Source organism: Postia placenta (assembly GCF_002117355.1).
Source record: "Postia placenta MAD-698-R-SB12 unplaced genomic scaffold POSPLAscaffold_7, whole genome shotgun sequence".
Lineage (NCBI taxonomy): Eukaryota > Fungi > Basidiomycota > Agaricomycetes > Polyporales > Adustoporiaceae > Rhodonia > Rhodonia placenta.
In genome coordinates, this window is record NW_020169838.1 from 1,596,909 (window position 1) to 1,611,171 (window position 14,263).

Sequence of the window (14,263 nt, forward strand, 5' to 3'; positions counted from 1 at the left end):
GAGTTGTCTAGCTTTGTCGGCTCATCTTGTAGCCTTAACCTTCCTGGCAGTTTCATGTCTCAACATCCGTTCCCTTACGATTACTCTCCAAAAAGAAAATTTTACGCTACTTTCTCCGCCACAAGACGCAAACAAGGCCATATAGCGTTAAGAAATGCTCTATATCAGCAACAAGGAAAGTCTTCAGCTCATTTCTGACTCCCATGAACATGAAGATACACTCTGGACTCGTATGAATATCGTGCTCGCTATTTCTGTTATGCATTGTCCTTCCGAAGTACGAATTTACCGGCCGAATACATTTGAACGACTCGTGACAGACAGCTGGCTTCGTCGTTGCCCCTCAAGGGTGCATGTCAAGACGCGGAAAAAGAGACGATAAATAGCTTTCAGTCGGCAGGTGCTACTTCGGCGGTCTTGGTCTTGGTCTTTGTCGACGGCTACCGTCGACAGCAATCTATCAGCTCCTATGACTTGAGACCGGAGCTACGGCAATTTCCAATCAATAGCATATGTCACCTCGGGCTGCTCATTGAGATCTTGAGTGAGTATTGGGCAGCAGAAATACATAGCTGGAGAACGTCGGAGACCTACTTACTGTGGTAACGGTAACGTACCTCATGACTATCTGTTTTACGGAAGGGCTGTCAGAGTCTCATCCCGGGGGATGCCACGCCTTACTCAACTATATGGTTCGCTCACACAGCGAAGCAAACACTGCAGGAAGCCGAGCTCCCTTTAGCAGTAAAAGGGGGAAGCGATCCTAGTGCAACAAGGTCATCTGAAACAATGCCTTAGATACCGACAGCTGGGTGAGATAGACGTGTCTCCGAGGATATCGCGAGCACGTCGGGCGCAACAACAGGACTCGATCACGAGTCTATTCACCGTGTCCGGTCCGCCCTCAGAAACTGCGCCCTTCGTTTCTTCGCCCCCCTCACCTCCCCTGCTGCTGACAAGCATTGCCGCGTCCTCGGGACACCGACGGAGTGATGGCCGCGCCCGCCTTCATATATCTAATGCAGATTTGGCGCCGCCGATCCCCAGCCTCGAGCCCTGAGCTTCTCGCTGCCTTGCACTGACGTACTGACCGGTCCATGTCCCGCCCCGTATCCTTCACTGCCACCCGGGCTCTCGGTGTCGCCGCTGATGAGTTCGCGGCCGCCACGCACAAGCGGCACGTCGTCGTGACCGGCGGATCCGGCAAGCTTGGCCGTCCGACAGTCGTCGAGCTCGTCGCGAACGGCTGGGAGGTGATCAACTTCGACAAGCAGCTGCCCCCGCCGACTGCGCCGAAGGAGGCGCAGTTCATGCACACGGACCTTGAAGACATGGGCCAGGTCATGGAGAACCTGATCGAAGTGGATACGGTGGGTCGAGGGACTCGTGCCGTGCTGTTGCGGATCGGTAAACTGAAGCTGGAGCGCAGAAATACAAGAACATCGATGCAATTGTGCACCTCGCGGCCCTCCCTGCGCCCGGAATGATGGCGTCCTCGACGCAGTTCCAGTTGAACGCGATGTCGTGTGTGACGCATTCTCTATTCCTCCTGCCGGGCCCGTGACGATGCCTCTATTCACGGCAGGACCTACAACATCCTCGAGGCCTCGCGCAAGCTCGGTATCAAAAACCTCGTGCTCGCCTCGTCCGAGACTCTCCTCGGTCTTCCGCTCAACCCCTGGCTGCCAGACTACATCCCCATGGACGAGAACTCGCCCCGCCGGCCAGAGACGGCGTACTCGCTCAGCAAGCTCGTCGGCGAGGTGTGCTCGGCCATAAGCAAAGCTGGATTACAGACGCTGACACTCGCCGCAGGTCATGGCCCAAGAGTACACGCGATGGGACTCGACGACGAAGATCGTCTCGCTGCGCTTCTCGAACGTGATGTCTCCAGAGGACTTTGCCGCGTTCGAGACGTGGCAGGACGACCCGAAGATCCGGAAGTGGAAGTGCGTGGGAGCTTGCTGCCCTGATCTTGCGCCTGCGTGTGGTAGCTAATGCCGTGGGCTCCGTTGCCAGTCTGTTCGGATACATCGACGCTCGGGATGTGCGTACTCCTTCTCGTGTTGCCGAGGCAATCCCCGTACTTACGTGCATGGTGTGCAGGGTGCCCAAGCGATCCGCAAGTCCCTCGAATACAAGGCGACGGGCCATCACCAGTTCATTATTGCGAACAATGTGCGTGCGCTCACATCTGTCACCATACCTGCGCACCAGTGCCGAATTTTCTGTTGATGCCTTCACCATTTGCAGAACACGACCATGCGCGCGCCAAACGCAGAGCTAGTGGCGGCATGTTTCCCGGGTGTCCCATACAAACCGACGCCAGGCGCAAATGACACGCTGCTCAGCATTGACAAGGCGAAGCGTGTGCTCGGATACTCTCCGAAGTACGACTGGAAGTAAAGCGTATGCTATGCTTGGTCAGAGGTAAATCACACAAGGCTGTATTTGTATGTTGTATGGAGACGTCCTCCTGGACTCAAAATTCTTTCTTGGGCTGGTGGCCAAGTTACATGATGCATGTCAGAACAAAGTGAGGTGATTTCATGTGTGGACTGTATCCGAAACGCATCATTGCTTAGCTACTGTATTGTGTTTACCCTACTAACAATCTTTGGCGAACACCCTCGGCTTCGCGCTCGAGCGGAACACCCACCAAGGCATCGATAGCACGACCTCCAGGGGCGCGTTCCAGCAGACCGCGTTCACCGAGCAACCTCATATCGCGCTGCGTCTTGACCGGCCCCTCTAAGGGCAAACTCGAAGACGAACTTACCGCCTGGATCCGCAAGGTCAGATCCTGCATCGCATGAAACCGTCTGCTCGAGATGACTGCGTAAGTTTCCTCACACGAGTCACCATAGATTCCCCCCTCACATCAACCACACACTACACCAACGGCAACCCCTTCCCGCACGTCTTCCGTGCCGTCGCACCATCATTGGCGGCGTCGAAGGCTTTGAACTTGTCGAGTCGCACCAGCGTCCCGTGCGCGTCCTCTAAATAGTCGTCACCGTTGTGAGTTAGGACGACGTACATGACGTAGCTCGAGGACATCCCTCTGCTCACATTGCAACATTTTGTGCAGTCGCAGTACTAGTGGGTCCCTCACAGCATGAAGCCCCCCGGATTCCGGAGAGTTTCTCGTAGGTATGCCACGGTTCGAAAGATTCATCTGGCACAGAGTGATCGGCGTTATGAAGATGCGAGCCTGGGCTGTTGGGCTTCCCACTGTATTATGCACACAGGGACTGCCGTTCTCTCGTACCCGGACCCACCGTATCCGCACCCAACCACCGCGAAAAGATACGGTGGGTCTGGGTACGAGACAAGGACTGCCCCGACTCTCATGGGAGTGGTATGTAGGCTGTGTCCAATCATTGAAGATGCGTCTAGTATCAGCAGACCGTCCTCAAGTCTCTTGCTTCGAATGTTCGTCAGAAGACGTACTTGACGACCAACGCTCATTGGACGTTCAACTGAGCAAACAGCTCTGCACCTTCGCAGTTATCGCCAAGCCCCTCATCCCCAACACTCATCCCCAACAAGCACAACAGCATCCCGCGGTCCGTTTCGCACCCTGGAAGGAATGATCAGCACGATAGCTGACATGACAACCTGTGGGCACCGAATGGGACCAGACTAAGTGCTCATTCGCCGTCGTAGCGTTTCCACGAGAGTCGAGACTGCTGCTGCGAGTGCATTCCATGGTTACCGGTGACATGAACCCAAAACGTGTAGGCGAGACACGCTAGCACTGCAACCAATCGGGATAACAGATCACGCTATTGCAATCTAGAACCGAGTACATGCATGCTAATGTACACGATATGCAAAGCAGGCGGGAGCGTACAGGACCCCGAGGCTGCATGCGTGCCGGGGCCTAAAGAGTGATCTGATATCGCAACCCACGTCGTGCAACGAGTCTTGCAGTACAACAGGCAAGGATGAGGGAAGTGCAGCGAAGGGAATGATGACTGAAAGAATGAAAGCACGCTGCTTCAAGCAGCGGCGAAGAAAGCTTGATAAATACAGCTGCACTTGACTGAAGCCTATGAGAGCGGAGTGACATTCACCACCCGAAAATCCTACAACGAGCCGGTTGTCAATCAAATGTCCAAGGAGCTGAATCAGAAATACGTACTCCTCGTGCAGCTCGACGCCGCCAACGGCACGCCTCCTGTCACCGCCTACGCGTCTGACAGCGCGAGCGACTGTATCACCGAGGGCTGGCGGACCGCACACGCCCACGACGACACCGGATAACGAGTCCGAGTTCATGCCCTTCGCATTGCACGTGCGATCAATGACCTCGTCAAGCATCTTAGGCAGACGCGGGCGCCCGGCTACGATCGAGAGACCGAGCGGGAGTCGCTGGAAGTCCTTGAGGGCATCTGCCTCGGGGACGACGAGTGCGCGTGTGTACGAGACGGAGATGCGCAGGTTGATGCCAGCGCTGGGGGCTTGCGCGAGGAGCGCGGCGAATGTCGGGATCATAGGCTTCAGCCCAGCTAGGCAGACGATGGATGTCAGCAACGTAGGCGCAGGCGAATGAGAGAGAAGCGTACCAGGGTCAGTCATGCTCCACGCGAGGTCGATAGCGCGCACGCGACTGCCGCCGTCCATTCCTTTCTGGACAAGTTCCTGCAGTGTCGAGAGGGCATAAGTGATGCCACTTCCACCTGCGACGAACATTGCGCCGGAGAAGCTCGCCACGGACGCGTGCCCAGGTCCACCTAATACATACAGTCACATCAGACCTACATGTCTCGTAGGCATGGAGAAGACATACCGTAAGGTCCCTGAATCATTACTCTGACCTTTCTTTCACCCCCGTCGCGGTACTCAGACTTCTGGGCCAGTTCAAAGAGCTTGTTCGTCCAGTCGCCAGCCTTCTTGACCATGAGAACCAGACCCTCCTCACCGCGGCTCTATCGGTGCAGCAGACATGGTCAACTCGAGTTCCCTCGCTGACATTAGCAGAAAAGGCCCACCTTTTCAACGCTCGCAATGGTGAACGGGTGAGATTCCGTCCAGCCGAAGCCCCAGCCACCCATACCCATGCTCAAGACGCGGAGACGGACGTGCTGACCTGCGCGCCATCCTGCGTTGATGCTGGGCACCTCAACACGCGTAGTTCCAAGCTCGGGCATCGCGCGGATGTGCGCGGTGGTGACGCGCGTACGGATGAGACGCAAGAGGCGGTCAAAGCCGTACAGCGCTCCGGCAGCGATGATGTAGGGGATCGAGCCCGCCTCGTGATAGGGGACCTAAATCTGCGATGAGAACGCGAGCACAGGAATGCTAGTATGGCGGCAGCGGCTTACAGCGACCAGAACCACCACGGCAGCGACAATATGCGACACGTAGAAAAGCTGGTAGTAGGTTTGGCGCAGGGCGGTGAAAGAGAGAAGATAGAGGATATTCATTCCGCCGAGCGCAATGCAACCCCAGATGACATAGGGCTCCATGTGGGACGCAATGGTGCCAGTTTGAGCCCACTTGGCAACTAGAAACATTTTTCAACATCTTGAGAATGCACCGATGTAAAGGCGGCGTGTACGCACAGTACGCGAGAGCGTGCAGGTCCACCAGAAGGACTGCGAAACGGCCCGCCCATCGGTGAAACACGTTCAGCTGTGCAAACATTGTTCAGTCTCTGCTTGATTACGCAATATGGAGTAGTCCAAATACAACCTTCTCGTATCCCATGCCAATCAAAGTTCCCAGGACGTTGTTCTTGGTGGCCAGGATGAAGATGATCGGTATCTGGCTTGTGGGGACCCATCCCAACCGAGACGGGCTCGTGAAGAGGTCCACGTCCACCAGGCTAACATACGATACCACAGCCGTGTACGCGAGCAGGATGATGCAGTAGCCCAAGGAGTATCCAGGGCGCACTTTCGACGACAGGATAAAGTTCGCCCACGGGAACAGGGTCGACCACGATGGCATGTACACAGGCGGGCTTGACGAGCCGTTCACGGCGTCGACGTTGAGCGTCGACGTTGACCAGTTGACCGCTGTGTCCGAGTGTGTCTCCGATGAGGTGACGTCGACATTGACGAAGTCCTTCTCGGCATTGATCTCGTCCGTGCTGACGAATTTAGACGGGTCGAAGTGCTTCGAGAAATACAGGGGTGAGGCTATAGTGACGCGGCGGAAGATCGTGCCCTCGGCCCAAGCGGAGAGACGGGAGAGACGTGCGAGCATCCGAGGCAACGCGAATAAGATGATGAGCCCGGCGAAGCAGATTAGGCCAATGTCGAGGCGATAGACGAGCATGGCCTGGTTAATGGCCGGTGCTGCAGCCGCCGCTTTCGCAGTTGCAGTGGCTTTGGCCGCAGCACTTGCCACCGTTGCGGCAGCAGTTGTGGCGGCGGATTTGGCTGCAGCTGCAGCCACCGAAGGAGCTCGCTCGACGAGGAAAGGCATGCTGAAAGAGAGTGCTGAAATCGAAGGACAAATGGGAATGGACCTATGCCAAAAGAATAGAAAGCGAAGTGTTGAAAGGAGCAGAGACCCCGCCGGCAGGGGAACGAAGGCAAGCAAGGACTCAAGGCTCAGCCTATGCACAACGCGGGTCACGGAACGTTAGGAAGGACGTGCTTTGACGGACGCGTCCAATTAATAGTGCTGATCCACGGCCATGTGCGGGCCATCACGCTCACGGGCGTCGCTACCGGATCGAGATCGTGGGCGTCGGTGCCTATGCGGTGTGGCTATTATTGTCTAGGCGCTGAATGTTTGCTGCCAAGCATTGCAGCCGGTCCGCACCGTTGGTAACCACCTCGGACGGATCGATGATGTTTTTCGCATTCTGCTCGCCGCGCCTGGTGATGACTACGCACGGGAATATGATTGGGAGAAAGCAGCTCACGGTACACCAAGGTTACTTACCTGATCTGGAACATTGCTTCCCACGGCAAGCGCTCCGCATGTTGCAACAAGCGGCTACCTACCGTGCCTGTTGGAGTAATGAGGCTTCTATTGTGCGGGTCCGTCCATATCGCTATGCTTCTTTGTTATAGGTTCATCTGTTCAGATGCCAACGCAACGCCCACGAAATTCAACTTCTTGGCAGAGACGACCGCTCCACTGTACGACGCACCCTACTTATCTTGCAGCCAAGCCAGTACTCTGCACTTTCTTCTTCCCTACTGGAGGCTGCGGATTTGTCAACTATCCCGTGCCCCGGCGGCGAGCTCGTCCTCGACGTGCATGACGAATGCGTGACGAACTACGGTGGGTATCATGATTATCTGTCAACCGATGGTCGGCCCACCAAGGAATACCAAGCGATACGTATCGCCCACGCACAAGCTCCAACAAAATGAGGTGGTTACAGTGTGCTTACAAGCTCAGCCTTTTCGTCCCACTGTCTTGTCATGGATGCCATTTGATAGCATCACCACCTGCCAATGGGATATTCATAGCCGCCCACGCCGGGATCCACGTTATGTGTGCTCCGAATAGCGAGGCATTATACATGAGATATCCAGGCTTCAATCAATTGGAAAGCTGTCAGCAAACCCTCTGTATTGCTGGATAGTAGAGTGTATGCGCACCCGTTCCCTTTTGCAAACTGCAATTCGCCTGTCCCTTTCACCGTTGATCCACAATACCGCCAATTGTCTGAGAGATTGCCATATGCCGCGTTGGTACCACAACACCATGACATCGGCAAATACGGAGTTACTCACAGTCTCGGGCATCGCCCATCACTTGCCAACTTCGACACATTGTCACCAGACGGAGGTCTATATTTAGGTACGCTAGTACCCACGGCGGGATTTCCGCAACATGTACCTAGATACGATTGTAGCCTGTGGTCAAATACACCGTCGATAACCACACCAGACTGCCTCCGCTTAGGCCTGTTGCATCTCAAGTCGGTTATGTTTCGACGACATTTAAGGAATTGATAAATACCTCATCGGCGCTTTTTCCACCATCATGACACCGGTGAAAAGGATATATGTGGGATCTGCCAGATAGGCCGGTGTGCGATGCCTTTTGTTGATCTGGACGGATTCGGAGCACCGTCCTGATTGTTCACATGTCCGCGAGTTGTGCTGATGCTGTTCCGGTGTTGGTTTCCAGGCGCGACTTAAGCATCTTTGCCTGATATACAGTGATGCTGGTCATGAGTATAACAGACGTGGATGGTTCCCAGACGTGGAGATGTTGCCCACCAGGACACCGTGATGGGCCGCAGCTGACATTGAGGATTTCATCATGGCGCAATGATGACGTTCAACAGTGCCGCATCTGCTCCTGATTTATACAGACCGGCGACGTGGCGGGCAAGCCGCAGGCTTCCGGCGTGAAGGCGCAAACCGCATCGCATCGCTATGAAATGGTGGCTCTAACTGTGCATTGAGTCGCATGCGGGACTAGAGAAAGATACGGCCGAGCATTCGTATCACTGAAATTTGCCTGTGACAGCTGAAGCATCATGGGCAAATTCGAAGCGCTGAGATGGGGGATGAGGGAAAAGAAAGGCGCACACTGGAATGCTCATTGAGCTCTTTATATATACACTATGTGGAGATCGAGAGAAGCACCGAGAAGTACTTCTCATGACGCAACCGCCTTCGAAGGCGGGGCGAGGTCGGCGAGAGGACCAAAGAGGAAGGCGGAGTGCTATTTCCGTTCAGCGCTAAGGTTAAATCGGGACGCATAGCCGCCCATGGGTGGCAGTAACTTGATCAATGTCATCATCAGCCGAGCCTGCTGTCGATCTAATATTAGCATAGTATTATTCAAGTCCTCGGAATTAGCAGGTAAGTGTGCCAAACGAAAGAACCTCTTTCGACACACTACAGCCCGGCCGCTGGGATATCCTCGGAGGTGACCCGAGGATCTGGGACAACTTGTGAGCACTATTCTCTTCGCCCGTTACTTCGGTCCCATCTGAAGCGGGGATCATTCGCGGTTCACCGCTGTTTCGGCGACACTTCACTCGCGGACACAATTTGGACCCAAAGCCGTGGGATTGGGCCGCGCCGGGACAGATCTTGACCAGCATCATGTCATCGGGGACGTAGTTTCAGCCTGGACGTGTCTCGGTGCATCTGCATGAGGCATGTCCGTACTAAAAGGCAGTGAAACCAGCAACGAGTCCGACCCCTTCGCGCAGTATGTATATCGTACTTGAAGCTTGATGTCCGAGTCGTCAGCCACATAGCCGCAGACAGCTCTCACCCGGGCTCCTACGCGCTTTCACGTCGTTCGACGCCGAGTTGGACATCCAACCGCTTCTGTTGAATGAGTGGATAGATGCATGTCATGTCGTCGACTTCTTCAACAGCTGAGCTGGTGATCCAAGCGCCAATCACATCACGGACGGTGGACGCTCATACTTGTATAACACAATGAAATCTTCAGTGGCAGCCACGCCGGTAGTAGCAATAGAGCGACACACCTATTAGCACACTTCTGCACTCCTGTGGCGTCATGAGGGATGATCCCATGTCCAAAGTACCTGTGCTAAGAGATACGTCGAGGTTATAGCCCCGCTACTTGTCTCTCAGCTTGAGCATCGTTCTCGGCCCTGGCCGAACAAACATTGGCATTAGTGATTTAAGCGTCTAAATGACCGTATGGTGGTATATAATACAACAAATGCTCATTGTCCGTGCGATGGATCGCGCGAGCAGGAATGCATGCCGTGGACAGACTTCAGAGTACGCCTGGCTGAAGAGCGAAATAAGCGGCATGCTCTCTAGTCTATACACTCGCCAAGGGCTGCGAATGATTAGCATCCCACGCCACAAAGAAGCTTGACTAAATTGTGCCATCGCTGAGTATTACAGTCCGATTGTATTGAGCCGTTCACCCCAAAAGGGTAGGCGTTTGTGTGCGACTTGCCAGAGTATTCATCGTGTCAGGACTCAGGGAGCTCTCACATAATCTCTGGGCACGGTATCTGCATTTCAAAGTGGTTCAGTTATCACAAGAGTAAAGAAACGATTCGCCTAGGGATAAGACCATGATGGAACACAATCTGTCCTAGTATGCGAGAGAGGGTGAGTGCAACTGATAAGCAGCCACCACGGGCGCGTGCCATGTTTACCGCTTTATTCTCAGGTTGGCAGGAACCAGTGGTTGAAGTTCGAAGACCTGCCACATCTGACTATAGTCGAACACCAGATAGTATTGTGTATCGCAAGCGAACAACGACCCCCTAACGGCAGTCGCTAACATGAAGGTACTACAAGTAGACCAGGTTCGGCATCTATAGAACCAACTAAACGAATCGTAGATAGTCTAGGTCGTAACGAGCATGTCCACGCATGCACTCTATGGTCTCCACACTTATGTGCGGGCGTCTACTCACGGCTCACGTCACTGCGCGACGTTTACATTAGTTTATGAAGTGTGCCAAGAAGTTAGAGCGCGACGTACCGCCCGAAGAGCTTGACCTTGATCCAGTCAGTGGCAACGAGAGTACGGTTACGGGCCGAGAACAGAGTGCTCAGGTAGGCACTACGCCAGAAGAGGAACTAAAGTAGGAAAGTGAGCAGATCGACCCTAAATAGACAGAGTATATGCGCACCGTAGCGACACCTCCCGACGCGAACTACGCCCCAATCGTTGTGAGCACAACATCAATCACAGAGGATATGCGAGAAACTCACGTTGCCATTGAAAAAGGGCAGGTCCGCAATCGCCTTGTCCGAGCCGATGTACGCGAGCGAGCCCTGGTGCGAGTACTGGAACGGACGTAGCTTCTCCGCCTTCACGAGCTGCTTCTCGATTGTCTCGATCTCAACGCGGCCCTCGTCCGACGACGCGGCGGAGCGCAGCTGAGTCAGGCGCGCCTCGAGCGAGTCGCGCTTCGCGAGCTGCGCGAAGATGCGCGCGAGGTATGCGCCCTGCTGCGACGCGACCTGTGCCGTCGGCGCATACGACGTTGCAGTGCAATCGCCAATCGCGAAGATGCTACCATCAGTACCCGCCATGCGAAGGTGCTCTGAGGGATAGTTAGCATGCATGGCTATACCTGCGGGTCCAGTGAGCGATCACGTACCATTGACAGTGATACCTCTCCGGTTGGTCTGGTCCTGAGGCAGCCTGGCCATGAGATCCTGAGTCACCTTGCGCAGCTTGTTACCCTACACGCAGCGTGTCAGCCGACGCCAATCTGTGCGTTCAAACATAACGCTCACAGCCGCCCAAACGACGAGCCCGCACGGCACCTCGATAATGCTCTTGTCGGGCGTCTGCAGCACGACGCTCTTCTCCTTGATCTCCTTCACCATTGTCTTTGTGAGGATGTCAATCTTGGCCTCCTTGAACGTCGACTCGGTATAGTCGATCAGCTGCTTGCTGAACATGGGCAGCACGGAGGGGAGCGCCTCGACGAGCGTGATACGGATATTGTTCGCAAGCTCGGGGTACCACGAGCGAAGATCCTCCTGTACACGCACCAGTGTCAGACAGTGATAGAAGTACATGAAGAGTGGAATATGTACCTCAAGGAAGTCATGAATCTCACCGCTGAATTATACCATAAGTTATGTGCAAAACGGCATGAGGGGCTCGACATACCTGACTTCAATGCCAGTGGGACCACCGCCAACCACAACCTACAACAGGGATCATTGAGGCGATGAAAGCTGTGGACGACTAAGTCTACATACCATGTGCAGCAAGCGGTTCACCTCCTCAGCCGTCTGGCCGGGGAATGCGGCGGACTCCAGGCCTGAATATGTGATGGTTAGGTTGACTCCCTTTGTAAGCGTTCTTAGGCTCACAGTCCAAGAAACGGCGTTGCATCTGGCAGATGACGACGTCAGCATGAACTCAACTTGATCACACATGGAGGGCACACACCTTCTCTGCATCCTCCAACTCCTTCATGAAGCACGCATTCTCCTGCACACCGGGGATATTGAAGGTCTGTACTTCCGCACCAACTCCAAACACGAGGTAGTCGAACTTGACTGTCGTCTTCGCAACCTGGCCCTGGATCTCCGAGGTGTCTACAGCACAAGTCAGAGTCTACACATCCTTCGACGCAAGACGGGGAGGCCAACGGACCTGCAAAAGTAACAGTCTTGTTGATCGGCTGACAGAAATGACAGAATTAGCCGTGAGCAGGCTTTGGGAAGCGAAGCGTGGACATGTGATACTCACGTCGACCTCGGTAGCAGAAGCCTCGATGACGGAGACTTGTCGCGCCTTATGACGCGTGACATAACGCGTCGCTGCGAGAGCCAATTCAGTCGGTATCAATCTCGCGAGAAGTGCAGGATACGCACGTTGAATGATGGAACGCGGGTTCAGAGTGCCAACCGCGACGCTGGGTAGGAGCGGGGTAAAGAGGAAGTAGTTCTTCGGACTGATCACAATCTGCCGGCGGCCTGAGAGATGTCGTGAAGCCACAGGGAGCACAAATGACGTACCACATTGTAATCCGTCGTGTCCAGCGACTTCAACAGACTCGTCGCACCCCATCCGCTGCCCAACACAACAAGCGTCTTCTTTTCAGGGTCATGAGGGAGTTGCGCGCCCGGGGTCTTTTCCTTTTTGGCGAGATAGAAGAGCACGCCCAGCGTCCCCACCGTCACGAGCGTGAAGCCTCCAGTGATTTGTAGGAATCGCGACCAATACCGCTTAGGCGGGGGCGTCGGTGGTGACTGGCAAGTTAGATATCACTGTCAGGCACAAAAGCAGTGCTTCGGGGAACACAGAGCAGACATACAATTGGCGCTGACTCTGTCGAAGCTGGTCTCTTGACGAGCTGGAGCCTGGCGGAGGCCGTGAAGACCGTCGGCCGAGACTTGACCAGGCTTTTTCCGACCACGGTTCGAGCTGGGCCGTTGCCGGTAAACACCTCGACCTGCCTAATGCGACATGAGACTCACCACGAGAGAGCTGCATGACGGGGCTGGGCACGCTGGCAGCGCTGGAGCGGGTATAAGTATGGGTTATCGGGAACGGGGGGAGGAAGAGATTTTGTCGCTGGTGACGTTCGCCGTCCGTTTCGTATGACCGTCAGGCGCCGGTCCTACCCTCGCCACCAGCTCGCTGCCTCTGACTTGTTCCGACATTTCGCGTCCACGCAAACGCCGCGTTCCCTCGCGCTTGAAGCATTCACGGACCCGCAACTTCCGGAAGCTCACCGCGCTCTCGTTCTAGCTTTCTGCGCGTACTCGAGGTCGGACCCGCAGATGTTATCTTACAGGCCACGATATCCCCGCTGGATAACATACACGCTGCAATGCTCTGTCACGGCGTCGCCGCCTATACCACCGTCAAATCCCGTCTCAGCTTCGGCGCCCCGATGTTGCTGACGGCGTCGAACGGTTTGCAGCGCACAAGCGTCTATTGTCCCCGCACATAGTAGGACTCCGCGATTACCCGTTCGTCCCGAATTGTTCCTCTCTAGGATTGAAGCAGCGTGATTGGTTCATATCCATTTGCCTTGCAGCGACCTTCAAGTCTCCCCGAGTCGGGTGCATACGGCCTCTAACGTTTTGAAGAAAGGACTGAAATAGATTGCCTGGAGCATGAATAAATGCAGACTGAATGATCTTCCGTTGGATTGAAAACAGGCCTTGGAGACATGAATCAGAATTCGGAATTGTTTAGTATCCTTGACAAGAAAATGAAAAGACCAGAGTACCATGCATGATCTCATGGGCACATTCTTCTGTCCATCCCCAGGAACTCGTGAGTGCATACATCTCATTTGAATGTGTATACAGGATATGCCCGAGTATTGAAGGCATGGATGTCAGTCTGATGCTACAAAGCTGAGCGTAGCAGTCATGCACTTGGGGGAAGAAAACACCTGTTTCAAGAGTTGATAATAAGACATCAATACTCGATATAGACATCGCGTGCCGCGTTTGGGAAATCGTGCATGAGCCGTGATGGCATTATCCGATCATGACTTTCTTTGCGCTTCGAAATGCAGGCCGTAATGTGTAAAAGTAACCCTTTCATGCTATACTCCGCGGAAGGGTTGACGTCCTTGTACTTAGACAAAGGACGACATGAGTGCACGCACAAGGTATGCACACATACAATGTCTGTATACGATAGCGTCGATGCGACATTCACTCTCAAGTCTTGGGCTGTTGATCCCACTTTTTCTTCTCTCGGACTCCGTTGCGGCATGATACGAACTTGCCTCCGCCGCGAACAAATTCTCTTCAAGCTATTGTAAGGGTGGCTAGGTCAATTCGATCGCACCGCAAAGCGACGGTCTAAAATTTCGGAACATATTACTACATACCCACGAACC

At 54.4% G+C, this 14,263-nt stretch overlaps 4 protein-coding genes across 4 annotated transcripts; 2 read left to right on the plus strand and 2 right to left on the minus strand.

The window, feature by feature from the left end:
• Positions 1 to 1,097: 1,097 nt before the first annotated feature.
• POSPLADRAFT_1033972 (hypothetical protein) lies at positions 1,098 to 2,406 on the plus strand (the record flags this gene model as incomplete). Its single annotated transcript, XM_024476972.1, has 7 exons — positions 1,098 to 1,370; positions 1,430 to 1,524; positions 1,586 to 1,763; positions 1,816 to 1,949; positions 2,020 to 2,047; positions 2,107 to 2,178; positions 2,254 to 2,406. The coding sequence occupies 7 exons, from the start codon at positions 1,098 to 1,100 to the stop codon at positions 2,404 to 2,406; spliced, it is 933 nt and encodes a 310-aa protein (XP_024339143.1).
• Positions 2,407 to 3,770: 1,364 nt separating this feature from the next.
• POSPLADRAFT_1181462 (hypothetical protein) lies at positions 3,771 to 6,589 on the minus strand. Its single transcript, XM_024488839.1, has 8 exons — positions 5,701 to 6,589; positions 5,571 to 5,640; positions 5,331 to 5,512; positions 4,998 to 5,273; positions 4,796 to 4,934; positions 4,572 to 4,739; positions 4,148 to 4,514; positions 3,771 to 4,091 (listed from the first exon to the last, which is right to left on the minus strand). The coding sequence occupies exons 1-8, from the start codon at positions 6,436 to 6,438 to the stop codon at positions 4,076 to 4,078; spliced, it is 1,956 nt and encodes a 651-aa protein (XP_024339144.1). The 5' UTR covers positions 6,439 to 6,589; the 3' UTR covers positions 3,771 to 4,075.
• A 3,616-nt stretch (positions 6,590 to 10,205) lies between these two features.
• Positions 10,206 to 12,894, minus strand: POSPLADRAFT_1033974 (hypothetical protein; the record flags this gene model as incomplete). The annotated part of the gene is made up of 18 exons (XM_024476973.1): positions 10,206 to 10,255; positions 10,346 to 10,356; positions 10,414 to 10,511; positions 10,565 to 10,588; positions 10,647 to 11,011; positions 11,039 to 11,123; positions 11,178 to 11,426; positions 11,484 to 11,508; positions 11,560 to 11,597; positions 11,652 to 11,713; positions 11,766 to 11,787; positions 11,845 to 11,993; positions 12,052 to 12,079; positions 12,148 to 12,218; positions 12,273 to 12,363; positions 12,417 to 12,650; positions 12,729 to 12,853; positions 12,879 to 12,894. The coding sequence occupies 18 exons, from the start codon at positions 12,892 to 12,894 to the stop codon at positions 10,206 to 10,208; spliced, it is 1,743 nt and encodes a 580-aa protein (XP_024339145.1).
• Positions 12,895 to 12,971: 77 nt separating this feature from the next.
• On the plus strand, positions 12,972 to 13,662 carry POSPLADRAFT_1040021 (hypothetical protein; the record flags this gene model as incomplete). The annotated part of the gene is given in 2 exon segments (XM_024477652.1): positions 12,972 to 13,557; positions 13,569 to 13,662. A coding segment is annotated over 1 exon segment (220 nt), but the record flags the coding sequence as incomplete, so codon positions are not given.
• Between the last annotated feature and the right edge of the window lie 601 nt (positions 13,663 to 14,263).

Excerpts from the sequence above, each read along its gene's own strand:
- POSPLADRAFT_1181462 (XM_024488839.1), bottom strand. The coding sequence starts at position 6,438 with ATGCCTTTCCTCGTCGAGCGAGCTCCTTCGGTGGCTGCAGCTGCAGCC. Across the intron at positions 4,935-4,997 it reads CCATTGCGAGCGTTGAAAAG|AGCCGCGGTGAGGAGGGTCT; the intron begins GTGGGCCTTTTC and ends CTGCACCGATAG. Across the intron at positions 4,740-4,795 it reads AATGATTCAGGGACCTTACG|GTGGACCTGGGCACGCGTCC; the intron begins GTATGTCTTCTC and ends TGTATGTATTAG.